At 44.1% G+C, this 12665-nt stretch overlaps 1 protein-coding gene across 3 annotated transcripts in view; it reads right to left on the bottom strand.

Moving 5' to 3' along the window:
- DCBLD1 (discoidin, CUB and LCCL domain containing 1) overlaps positions 1-11341 on the bottom strand; it is a 68044-nt gene extending 56703 nt beyond the window's left edge. For 2 of the 3 annotated variants that reach the window (XM_089921959.1, XM_089921961.1), the window contains exon 1: positions 11150-11339. In XM_089921959.1, the coding sequence (XP_089778085.1) occupies positions 11150-11261 (112 nt within the window). In that variant the 5' untranslated portion in view covers positions 11262-11339. Of the gene's footprint in view, positions 1-11149 lie in introns of all 3 variants that reach the window. The other variant, XM_022555083.3, reaches the window with a different exon arrangement.
- Between the last annotated feature and the right edge of the window lie 1324 nt (positions 11342-12665).

Genomic DNA, 12665 nt, shown 5'->3' with positions numbered 1-12665 from the left:
AATCAATTTGAATGCATGAAAATTAAATCATTTCAAGAGGTCCTATCCAAGAGTCCCTACATAATGGGAGACTATTTCCATCAGTGTGCAAAGACATCAATAATTTTAATATTAACATATTAAAAAGCATCATTTATGCCCAATGGATATAAAAATCTCAAAACCTTGTTTAATGCTATTCTTTAATGTGCTATAAGTAAAATCAGTGAAAACTCTATAGTTCTTGGTCACTCTCCAGTCTATGAAAAGGAAAAACGATCACTGAAAGGGCTGTGGATGTGGGGGAAGAGGGTTGCACACATGTCGGCTTCTAACTTCATAAACTATTTCCATATACTTGGGAGGTGACAGAGCACAATGGTTATGACACTGGGTTCCTGTGTCCCTGGGAGCTGTGTGGGCTTGGGTGAGTCCCTTTACCTCTCTAATCGTCAATTCATCATCTGTAATACTGAGATAATGATAGTGCCCAACTCACAGGAGCATTAAATAATACAATGCTAGTAAAGCACTGAGCATAGAGGCCAGCATACAGTGAGATTCAATACATTTTAACTACTATATTTCTATTTTAAAAATACTACACATATTAAAGCATCAAGAATATTGCTTTGAATTAGCTGACTTCTTCCAAATTCCACCACTCATTGGCTCTACGATTCTAAGAAGTTACCTATTTTGTATCAATCTTCCCCATCTCCAAAATGACCACCCAAAACTGGGTGTGGTAAAGATGAATGAGGCTGTGTGTGTTAAGTGCTCAAAACTGCTGGGAAGTCTAACCAGAATTCATTCCCCAAGATTTATCTAGGGCCACTAGCTGCTAGCTCAGCATCTCTCAAAATAGGCACTGGATCCCTCAGTCCTTAGAAGGCTTACAAAGAGATCACACCCTTGTTGCCAAAAAATGGCAAATAAGCTTCCAGAAACCCACCTTTTTCTTCGCCACAGGACATCTCAAAGCCCTTGCAGTGCATGCGAAACTTTAAAGGAGGATGCATGCTCAATGGGCATCTCCTGGGAGCAGTGTTCTGTGGGACACACTGGCCAACTCCTGGGCTGGGCTCACAAAAGGGGGGTGCACAGAGAGATCCCAAAACAGGGCTTCCGGGATCAAAGATCAGATGTGGAGAGGTGGATTTCGGTCTTTAGAGCTCTAAAAAATGGACACTGAAATTGTAACCTGTCACTGATATTCAAAAGCAAGATTTGCCACTGTTGTTATTAACTTACAAGTGCTTAAGTTACAAGGGGAATTGGCAACAAACTGGACACGTTGTTTGAGAGAAGTGTCCTAATTTCACAGATAAAAATGTAAAACCAAACCAAACAAAACAAACCCCTTGTTTGTAAAGCAAAACAAGTCTTAGATGACTGTGTTATCCCTGTTGAATAGATGCTCAGGATACGGAAGTTGGAGAAAAGTGGCTGCTGACCTTTATTAATAATGTCAGGATGTTGATGTCATGTCTACGTTGCAACTGCTGAAGCTGAGGACAAATGCGAGCAATCCTTCCTGTCTCTACAATGTGCTGTATTTTCTAACCTTGGTTCCATGTTAAATATGCATGTCACCAATATTCACATATGTGTAACTGGATGTTGACTTTTCTCTTGGCGTCCAAAAATTCCAACATTACCAAGTACAGACAAAGTTCATCTGAGCTTTAGAAGTCAAAACTGTGGATAAACAACAAGGTCCTACTGTAAAGCACAGGGAACTATATTCAATATCTTGTGATAAACCATAATGGAAAAGAATATGAAAAGGAATGTATATATATGTATAACCGAATCATTTTGCTGTACAGCAATTAACACAACATTGTAAATCAACTATACTTCAATAATTTTTTTTAAAAAGTAAAACTTTAAATGTTTCTCTCTTGCTCCCTCATATATACAGATATTTTCACTTTGACAGATTTTTTTTTAATTAATAAGAACCAAAAAGTTATTGGAACAGGAAAAAATCATAAAATTAATTGTGAAAGTGCTCTTACTAACCAACCATTTATTGTAAAAGGTGACAGATACTGAGTGTTCTAAGGGACTTTATATTATCTTATTTAACCTTCAGGACAATCATATTTGATGGATATTATTAGTTTCCTTTTTAAAAATTATGAAACATTTCATACACACATGCGGACATACAGATAGCTGTGTATAAAGAGTACTGTCTCAAACATCCAAGAATATACCCCATAGCTTAAAAGACAGGACATATCCAATACAGCCCAAGAAGCCCACAGCACCCTTTCTTTACCACATGTCCTTCCTATTGTCCTTGCTCCATGTGTGAAGAAGTTGAGGCTCTGAGAAGCTGAGTAATCAGCCCTGGTGGCGGAGCGGGCATCTGAACCTCACCTGACTCCAGACCCCATGAAACTCAAGCACTGAGGTGGCAATTGCTGAAGTCACCCATTTCAGAAGTGAGAACACTGAGCAGAGAGATTTCAGGAACTGCCCAAGATCACACTACCAGGGTTTTAATGCCAGCACAACCGGCATTAAAACCCACATTACGATTATTTATTTATAGCCCTACTCTTTTGGTCTTGAAATTAACACGAGGAAGAGAGCCATATTTAATTCGGGGTTTCTTGTAAAACTTATGAGGAATTCCACCACTCTCTGTTTTGAATCATTTAAGTAAGTGCTTTTTACTAGGCTGTTAAAGGAATAGTCTGAGAGGCGGCTAGTTTACTTCCCACAAAGGCTGTCCTGTGCTTCGCACCAACGGAGCTCCTAAAAGCTGCTCTGTAAATGAAGGGTCAGTAGACTCAAGTGCTGCTTCTCAAACTTCAGTGGGTACAGCAACCACTCGGGGATCTTGCTAATGTGCAGGGTCTGAGATTTCTGCATGTCCAAAAGTCTCTTGGTAATGACTCTTCTGCTAGTCTTTTTAAGATATACCCTGAGTAGCAGGAGACTAAAGGGCCCTCATTATTAGGAGGGATCTTGAAGTGAATTTTCTTAAAAATGAAAAATCCTTGAGATACCAGTTTTGTATGGTTTTACTTTAATATCTGTTCCTAAAATTGGAACACATCTGTATTTCCAATTCTCTGACACATTTTTACTCTCGATTTCATTTATACATCCAGGACAGAAAGTAATAAATTTCAGGATCTATATTTAAGCCAGAGTGACGTTTCTAACACCTGGACAAGAGCGTCAATTTAGGAATTATCTGAGCACAGAATGAAAAATACACAAAGAAATAGGATGAGGTTTGCGGGAACATACATGTACGTACCACATGTAAGGAAAAAGCAATCAATGTTGACTAACCAGAAAATAGCAAATCTCAGTTGGGAAAGAGATGGCATTTTATCATTCATCGAATGAGGTACGAAACATAAGAGTTGAGAGAGAAATAAATAAATCATGAAATTCATATCACGTTGCATGGTCCTGAAAATTGTATAGCCTTTGCACATTCTGTATTCTGCACTGCTAAATGTATCACAGCGGATTAAAGCACAATAGCTACTAATTGGGAGTTTTCAAAGTCTTAATATTTCTGTAGCAAGTGTAACCATCTCTAAGAGAAGCCAAAGGCTATTAATTTAAAACTTTATTGCATAAATAACCCCCTGAAATTGTGTTCCTCCAAGATTTCTTTTCTTGAACTTGATCTCATCTGGATGAACGTCCCTTGAAGATGAGGGGCAGAAGACCATCATAAGGCATTTAGAATTGTAGGACATGCACCTGACCCCCTCTTTAGGCACAGAAAGTGAATGCGTCTGGGGTAAATGATTCAATCTCTCTAAATCTCAGTTCCTTCAATAGCTCTCAGAATTGTTGGGATTCAAGTCAATTCAATTAGATGCAAAAAAAAAAAATACCCAAAAAACAAAAAACCACCTGATAAAAATATATATTTGAAGGTAAGGTTTTAAAATGTTATTTACATAAAAAGTATCTGATTGGGCAAACAACAATGATCAATAGATGCTTAAACCATTGAGTGAAATGTCGATGGAGAAGAGTAGTCTGAGTGAGCGAGAGACTACTATCCCACAGACCACTTCCAGGTCATATAGGAAAAGGCAACTTTATAAAGGATGGATTGAGTTGTCACTTCCTGAAGTCACTGATCATTCTCAACATCACTGAAATGGGGGGCAATAATCATCACAATAATAATATATGCATCTTGTTGTGATACAATTAGCAGTGCATGGCACCTTGAGGTACTTTTACCCAAAACCCTTAGCCTGAATCTAATCAAACCTGTAGGTCTAATTCAGGTTTATACTTTAGGGGATGGTGCACGTAAAAGAAAGACACACCACTCAGAAGCAATAAGTCAATTTAGGATGTGAGCTGTGTCACCGGACAATTGAATTTGACTTCCTTGCAGGAAAATAAAATGTATGTGGGTGGGGATCAGTGGTAGATCAAAAGTGACTTAAAGAGACGTAATAACTAACTGCCATGTGTGGACTTTGTTTGAACAAACCAGTAGCCAAAAGACATGTTAAGGTTAACGGGGAAATATGACTTGAGTATTAGATATTAGGGGAGAAATGCCATGAAGTCTTCAATATACTTTAAATACCTCCGGGGAAAAGCAGTGTGTTTGTTAAGATCTTAATAATATAGCACAGTAACTGTAGCAAAGAGGATAAGAAAAGGAAAAGGAAGAAGAAAGATGGGTGGAAAAAGAATTTCCTACCCGAAAGGCAAGAGGGTCTCAAAGATTTTTAGACCCTTTTGAGCTAGCACTAACAGCAGGTACGGCACCATTTCTCTATCTGTAGAGTTGGCTATCTTCTATTTTAGACTCTTGGCAAAGCAGGGGCTTTCTAGGGGGAAAAAAAGGCAAATCTTGGTCCATGTAATTCTCACAATAAGCAGCCTCCATTCTAAACTCCTCGGAGCGGGAGCAATTCAATAAACAGCTCTCATGTCCCAGCGGGCCCATGGGCTATTAAGTCTCAAAAGTTTCCTCCTTTGGACTGAAATCAACCACATTTCAATCTGCTTTTGTAAGGCAATAAAAAAAAGCTGGGGCTTCCCTGGTGGCGCAGTGGTTGAGAGTCCGCCTGCCGATTCAGGGGACGTGGGTTCGTGCCCCGGTCCGCGAAGATCCCACATGCCGCGGAGCAACAAAGCCCGTGCGCCATAACTACTGAGCCTCCGCTCTAGAGCCCACGAGCCACAACTACTGAGCCCATGTGCCACAACTACTGAAGCCCACGTGCCCAGAGCCCAGTGCTCCTCAACAAGACAAGCCACCGCAATGAGAAGTCCGCGCACCGCAACGGAGAGTAGCCCCCGCTCGCTGCAACTAGAGAAAGCCCGTGCGCAACAACAAAGACCCAACGCAGCCAAAAATAAAAAAAAATTAAAAAAAAAAAGAATAGAGTGCTCCATAAAAATCATTTACACATAACCTCTAGGAACATCCACTAAGCACTCTCAGTCATGAAATGGAGCCATATAAAATGAAAATGACCGTATGTAAGCATATATCAATATAAGACAAAGACATTTCTGCAAATATGGGGTATTAGAACACCCAAGGAGATAGTTTATGAAAACTAGATTAACAGATTAAACAGAAATGGCATTAAACAGTCAAGGCATACAGGACTATATGGCTCAACACAGTGCTAATGTCACAAATGCCTAAACACTGTCCTCAAGTGATCTTTAAGGTAAAGCAGGGCCCTGATGCCCTCAATGTATAAGCACCTACAGATCTTAGGGGACCAAAGACCACCTGCTCCTCTATTTTCAAGATGGCCTGCACCTAACTTATGGCAGCTTTGCTGGTATTACCTGGAAAGGAGTCTCTGAGATTCCCCACTCTTTTCAGAGTTGAATTTAGCTATTTTCTTGAATACATGTACGGTGTGTCTAAAGACATCACAATAGTCATGTATGTAATTTCTGTTTAAAACACTTTAGTGACTACTACCCTTCACCTCATTCGCTCAAACCTCAGCCACAAGCATTCATGCACCGACTCAGGAAATAGTTATCTGGAGCCTGTTATCAGCCAGGTACTATAACCGGTGCTGGTGGTGAATAAAAAAGCTCTGTTTCATTTTGCTCTCACAAAGCTTAGCCTTTCCTTCTATTTGCCTCCCGTTCCCCGCCACCCCCCCCAAAAAAAACCCCCCTATCCTCTTCAACTCCCACTGAAAGGCAAGTTTGGCAGTTGGTTCCGGATCCAGCATACTAGGGGTCATAGTTAGAATTCATTTCCACATTGGGTTAAAAATCACCATGTGTTTTTTTTTCCTCATCAGTTAAGTCTCTCCCATTCCTGCACCCCCAGGACAAACAACGATTTTTTAAATTTTATATACAAAGCAGAGAATGAACATCTGGAAGATGACATCAACACGACTCTTCAGTTGCAAAAAGGCAAAATTACTCCGTAGTCTAACAAAACAGAATCTGAAAGTCTGGCAATATTTTTCCTTTCATCTTCAATGCCAGACTTGGAATATACCAGAATGAGTTCCTCTATTTTAAATCCATATTTTCAGACTTTTTGTTTACAAACAACTCTTGGACTAGACATACAACTTCATTACTTTGTCTTGTTCCGGTTGTGATTCTCAACTAGCGTCAGCGCTGAGTCTTTAACAACAGGGCAGGAGCTGTGTTTTCACTGTCTTCTCCCCCCATCCTCACTGAGCACCCATTCCCTACTGAGCACCCATCATGTGCTGGCCACTGTTCAAGGCACATAGCTTCTCATGAATCTTAACTTCTCACAGTGGGGAGACAGACAAGAAAGAAAAGTATAAATTATAGACTCTGTTGGAAGGTGGTAAATGCCCTAGAGAAAACTGCAAGCAGGGAGGGGGAATGTGGAGTTCTGGGGAAGGCGAGAGAGTTCCAGGCGGTTAGGGCCATTCTCCCTGTGAAGGCAATATTTGAACAAAGATCGAAGGAGAAGGGAGTCACGTGGACATCTGGGGCAAGCCTGTTCCAGGCAGAGGGAACAGCACCTGCGAAGGCTCTGAGGTAGAAGGGTTCCTGATACCACTGAGAAACAGCAAGAAAGTCAGTATGCCTGGGGATGCAGGGAAGTGTGGTAGAGAACGAGGTCCAAGAGGCAGTCGGGGAGGCAAAACAAAGGGGTCCCCGTATTTGTCAAATTAAGAGTAATAGCAGTAATAATTAGGAAGAGAGCTGGAATTTATTGAGCTCTTTGTGCTAAATGCAATTCCAAACAGGTACCATGTATTATCTCCTTATAAATTCAAAGCAACTGGTCGCTCTAATAGGCACAGAGTTGCCTTTATGCTTTAGGACGCGCATGGCAGTAAGTGCAAAACTCTCTATAGGAAGTATTTCCCTTAACAAGCCCTCACCCTACCCCTGCCTTAACATGACTAAAACCTTCGCTAAACTCTGCAATTAATCTCCCCGTGCATCTTAAAAATAAAAACATAGTTTCTTATAAATGTCAAATGTCTTGCTTATTCCCAAGTTGTGGTTTTTTATATGATTTTCAAGTCTGTTCCAGTACCTGAAGGTGAAAGGGTTCAACTTATGAAAAGTTAATAAGTACAGTTTGAGACACTATTCAGAGTTCAAATCCTGCTTTAATAACATCCTTTGATGTGTTTAATGAATCCTTTAGCACTTCTTTTTTCCCTGTAATACTGTATATGGTATAACTTCATGTTTCAGAGTGTTAGTTACAAATTACATCTAATAGAGCCAAAAGACATGGTACATATTGTTCTGCTGGCCATGTTCCCTTCTTTCTGCTGCACTTGCCTTTAAAAGGCATCCTGACATATAGAAATAAGCACGCCAAGACAGCTGGGCTTGCTAAACAAAGTTAATTAGTGGAAGTACCAGATGTACCTTTATAAAGAACTTCAGTAGACTCTTTATTACTTAGTTTCCACTAATTAGGACATAATTTGAAAATATCTCCTAATACGAAAAGATTGTTCAGTTCAACTCAAGAAACATTTATTGGTCAGGTGCTATGAAGATAAAGACAATCCAGTGGCTGCCCTCAGGAACTTACAGTCTCCCAGGCTGACCAAATCACAGGCCTTCAGGATGAAGGAAAATCTGGGGTGAGGGCCAGCACTGATGCAGAAGGTGCGAGAACAAACTTGTGACTACTTTTTAAAAAGCCACTCACGCCAAACATCAGACATCAGCTGTCCCCTGCTGAACCACATATAAAGGAGTGATGGCTTAAAAACAGAACTTCCGAAAGTAAAAAGTTAAATTTGGGCAGAATTTTTTAATCCATTTTTCTGTATCTAATTCTACGCTTAGAAGTTTCCTCAGAGATTAACTGCTTATTTTTATTCTTCTAATAATTAAATCAGAAGGAGGAAATTTTTAATATCCATTTCCAAATATTTTGGTGAAGAGAGAATCAGGTATTTTTAGTCAGCACAAATTCCTCACATGAATTAAGGGTATTTTATTCCACAAAACTTATAATCAAGGGAATAAGACGTAAGCCCAAGCCTATGGATTTATACAAATCGAATCAATGCTAATGATCAATTTACATGTGATATTATGTAAAGTCAAAATCATGTGAAACAATCTGTGTAAATATCTAACTTTAGTTAAGTGGATCCAGAGGCGTAAGAAGGAGCTAAAATCAGCCCATATTCTGCTCATCATGCCCTAATGCCTGGGGCCTGGCCGCCTATGAATACAGGAAGAATGGACTTTTTAAAAAAAATAATAAATTGAGCAAAAATACCACATAGGTGGGCGTCCCTGGTGGCGCAGTGGTTGAGAGTCCGCCTGCCGATGCAGGGGACGCAGGTTCGTGCCCCGGTCCGGGAAGATCCTGCATGCCGCGGAGCGGCTGGGCCTGTGAGCCATGGCCACTGAGCCTGCGCGTCCGGAGCCTGTGCTCCGCAACGGGAGAGGCCACAACAGTGAGAGGCCCGCATACTGCAAAAAAAAAAAACACAAAAAAAACACCACATAGGCAAGTAGCAGCCTTAAAAAGTAGCTAGTATAGCTTCAGTGGTCACCAGACTCTGACTTTAAAATTTTGAATAATTTCATTGACTAGGCTTACAAATATTCAGATTAATGTATCATATTTGCTTCCTGAAACATAACACAATGAATAAAACTCTAATATTAAATTGTCTATGACACAGATAGCAGTAGCACTTTACCATAACCCTAACATTATCAGATGTTTCCACCATCTCAAAGCTGATTTGAATCAGAATTACCTGTGGGAACTTTTTTAAATCGCATGTTCCCAGGCCCCACCCATTGGATGGTGTGATTCACAGTATGGGTCTGGGACTTTACAAAGCTCCTGGAGAGACTGGTGAGCAGGTAGGCTGGGGAGCCACGAAGCAGCTGACTAAGTTGACAAGGACAATGGAGGTAAAATGTAGTAAATGCTGTCTTCTCACCGAAACAAGACTGTTATGCTAAGGCTACCCTCTTACCTTCTAAACATTGAGAGCACTAATATCACTGATGACCACCATCCAACTGTATATCCAGTAGCATATTTCAAAACCTAAAATGGGTTTGCATGCTTAAATTTATGAAAACTTGAAAAATAAGTGACCAAGGGCTAATTAGGAAAATGACAGACGTGAGAAATACTCAAAAAACACTGATTATGCCTCTTCACTCATGAGGTATCAGAACTCGAGTTCGTAGATTTTTTTCAGTCAATGTGCCAAATCTAAGTTTTACTTCTTTTGCGATTGGTTCTTTTAACATCCTAAATATATAGGATGCTTCACCGAAACATGACATCTTCTTCCATCAATCATGTGCAGTAAAGTCTCAAATGTGAAGCTCTAAGAATCTAAGCAAGCACACGTCTTCCCAGAGAACTGCTCTATAAAGTTAACAGCCTGGATGCCATATAACATCTAAAACTTCATTTGGAAAGATGGGTGACAGCTTTAGCCAGATTAGTACAGGGACACATTGTTGGATCTATTCATAGATGTACAGTATTGAAGGTGCCTCTTCAAACAGTGACCTGAGAAACATTTAAGTGCTTAAAACACCCGTGATCAAAATCGTACATTTTAAATAAAAGCATACATATTTATATTTTACGATATTCCTAGCATTCTGCTACAGTGCCAAGATACAGTCCGTCTAAACTTTAGCTTTTTTTTCTTTCCTAACAAATCGGTATGTATGCAAACTTAGGAACCACTACCAACATCTTGAGTATCAATGTTTCAGACTGGGAATACATGGTTCAGTGGGAAAAAAATGCCAGCATTTGGCTTAGTTTTGATTCTTGTCTCATTAGAAAACACGGGGCGGGGGCACGGGGGCAGTCAAAATATTCTGGCTAGATGCACTGCCATTAAGTAACCTCAGTCGTAGAGGGGCAAAAGTGGGGGAGGAGGGAAACAAGAACTGAAAAAATCCGCAGAAAGCTGCCCCTTGCGATCCATAAAGAACTAAATTACAACGATTTGCCTACAGCTGGTAAAACGGCTTACTGCTCTCATCTGGTGGCTATGCCGCAGTAAATTCGGTTGTGGGCTAATTAGGTCCAACTTGAAGCCAAGGACCAGGTGCAGAGAAAGATCCGCCTGGTCGGGAGTCGACTCGCTCCAACACCCAAGAAGGAGCCGAGCCACAAGGTTCCAAGTCGGGGCGCAAGCAGCTCACTCGTGACGGGAGGCGCGGTGGGACTGCCGGTTTCCCAGGGGGACCTCAGGGAAACCCTTCCCGACCATCCGTGCAAGCCACAGACTCACACGCTACGATTCCAGCCGCGCAGGGAAGCGAGGCGACCGGGAGGGCCCGGCCGCCCAAATGCCGGGCAGCTCTGTCAAAATGAGGCTTGAGAGGGGCCTCCCCGCATAGATCTCTCCCCTAAGGCTGGGGTCGTCAGCTCGCGACCCTTGGACCATGTCACTTCAGGAAGGAAGTCTGGAAACTAAGTGAGCCGGGCTGCGGAGAGAGAAAGTGGGGAGGCGCCAAGCTGGTCCTCTTGTTTGGGGGCGAAGGAAGGAGTCTGGTGGGGAGCGAACGGAACGCAGTTAACTTATTTTACACTCGAGCCGCCATCGGCCAGAGAGAGCCGGACTCCGCAGGGCGCAGGCTGCGACCCCGACCTCCTCCCGCGCGCGGTCCCCTTCAGGCCCAGTGCACCGCCCGCCGGACGCGCTCCACTCACCCAGCTCCTCCGCCTGCAGCCAGAGCGGCGCGGAGACAGCGAGCAGCAGGGCCAGAAGGCCGCGCCGAGCAGCCCCCGCCTGCACGCAGCCGCCGCGGGCGCCGGCCACCATGACCCCGCCGGGCGCCAGCTTGGCAGGCTCGGCTCCCCCTTGGCCCGCGCAGCGCCGCCGCCGCCGCCGCCGCCGCCGCCGCCGCCCCCGCCCCGGCCGGCCGCCTCCTCCACGGCCGAGCGCGGCGCAGGGACTGGGAATAGCAGCGGCCCGGCACCGAATCTCATTGGGGCTGCCCGGGGCCCAGCCCGGCGGGGGCGTCTCCCGCCCCGCCCAGCCCCGCCCCGCGCGCCGGCCCCCGAGGAGGAAGTCTCTCCCGGGCGGTGGCTGGCAGCGGGGGTGTAGGCGTACCGGGCGTGGCCCGCGCTCCCCTCTAGGTACCCTGCGCTCCCCGCTCACGCTCTCCTTTTCCTCCGCCCCTCCTCTCCCAGTGCACGTGAACCTGGGAGCCTGGAGGACTCCTGGCCTTGAGACCTACCCCCAGCCGCGCTGTGCCCAGGTTGTCCCCGGAGTGCCTGAGAGAGTGGTGGGAGCGCCAGAAAGCCTACTCTCCTCCAGGGCTTTGCCAACCCTACAGGGGTGGGCATACCATTGACAGTAGCACTGGGGGACTCGAAATATTGTCACGGTAGGATGATGGTGGTGACAACATCCAGTTCAAGTTCTTTTTCATTCATTCAAAAGTTACTAGGTTCCAAAAGTGTGCCTCCCGGCCACAGTGCTAAACCCTTGTGACACTTGCAGACATTAAAAATAATAAGTCAAGTATGCAAACGCAAATCGCAGTCGGCGACGAATAGTGCTAGCGGAGCCCATTCAGGAAGATCTAATTAGATGGCGGGTGACGAGACTGCAGGTAGGAATCAGACAGGAAAGGCCTCACTTAAAAAGTGGCATCTAAGCTGAGACTCGGAGAGTGAGTGGGACTTGGGAAAGCGGAAGGCGGGGGGCAAGAGAACGGACAAGGTGTGCAAAAGAGCTGAGGGAGGAAAGGGCCAGGGTGTGGGGAGTTAGGCGAACAGGTGGGTTCATGGCCGGAGGTGGAAGCCGGAGCGCTGAGCAGGGTCCGGAACATGGAGGGCCTGGAAGGTCGCGTAAAGGATGTTTTTAAACTTTATCCTCGGAGCTAGGAGCAGCCAAGAAGTTGTTCAAACGGAGGAATGACACGATCCGATTATCTGGGGGGGGTGGGGGGGTGGAGAAGGGCTTGGGGGAGGGGAGAATTACAAGGCCATTAGCGAGTAGCTGGATGGGGAAGTGGCAGTGGAAATAAATGAGGACAGATTAGATACATATTTTAAAGACTCTGACGTCTCCAGATCGCTAGTCCTCCGCTCACTGCCATAACCTTCGCGCTACCGTCTGGCGCCCTGCAGTTTTCCTGGGTAACACGCAGCGACAGTTAACACCTGCAGATGCCGAGAAGGGGAAGTGTTAGAGGCGGGAGGAAATAACAGCCCCTCC

The sequence above is a fragment of the Delphinapterus leucas genome, chromosome 12 (genome assembly GCF_059928025.1).
Source record: "Delphinapterus leucas isolate spDelLeu-1000000601 "Yukka" chromosome 12, BTC_Dleu_Yukka2, whole genome shotgun sequence".
Lineage (NCBI taxonomy): Eukaryota > Metazoa > Chordata > Mammalia > Artiodactyla > Monodontidae > Delphinapterus > Delphinapterus leucas.
This window is presented reverse-complemented; position numbering and strand designations above follow the sequence as displayed.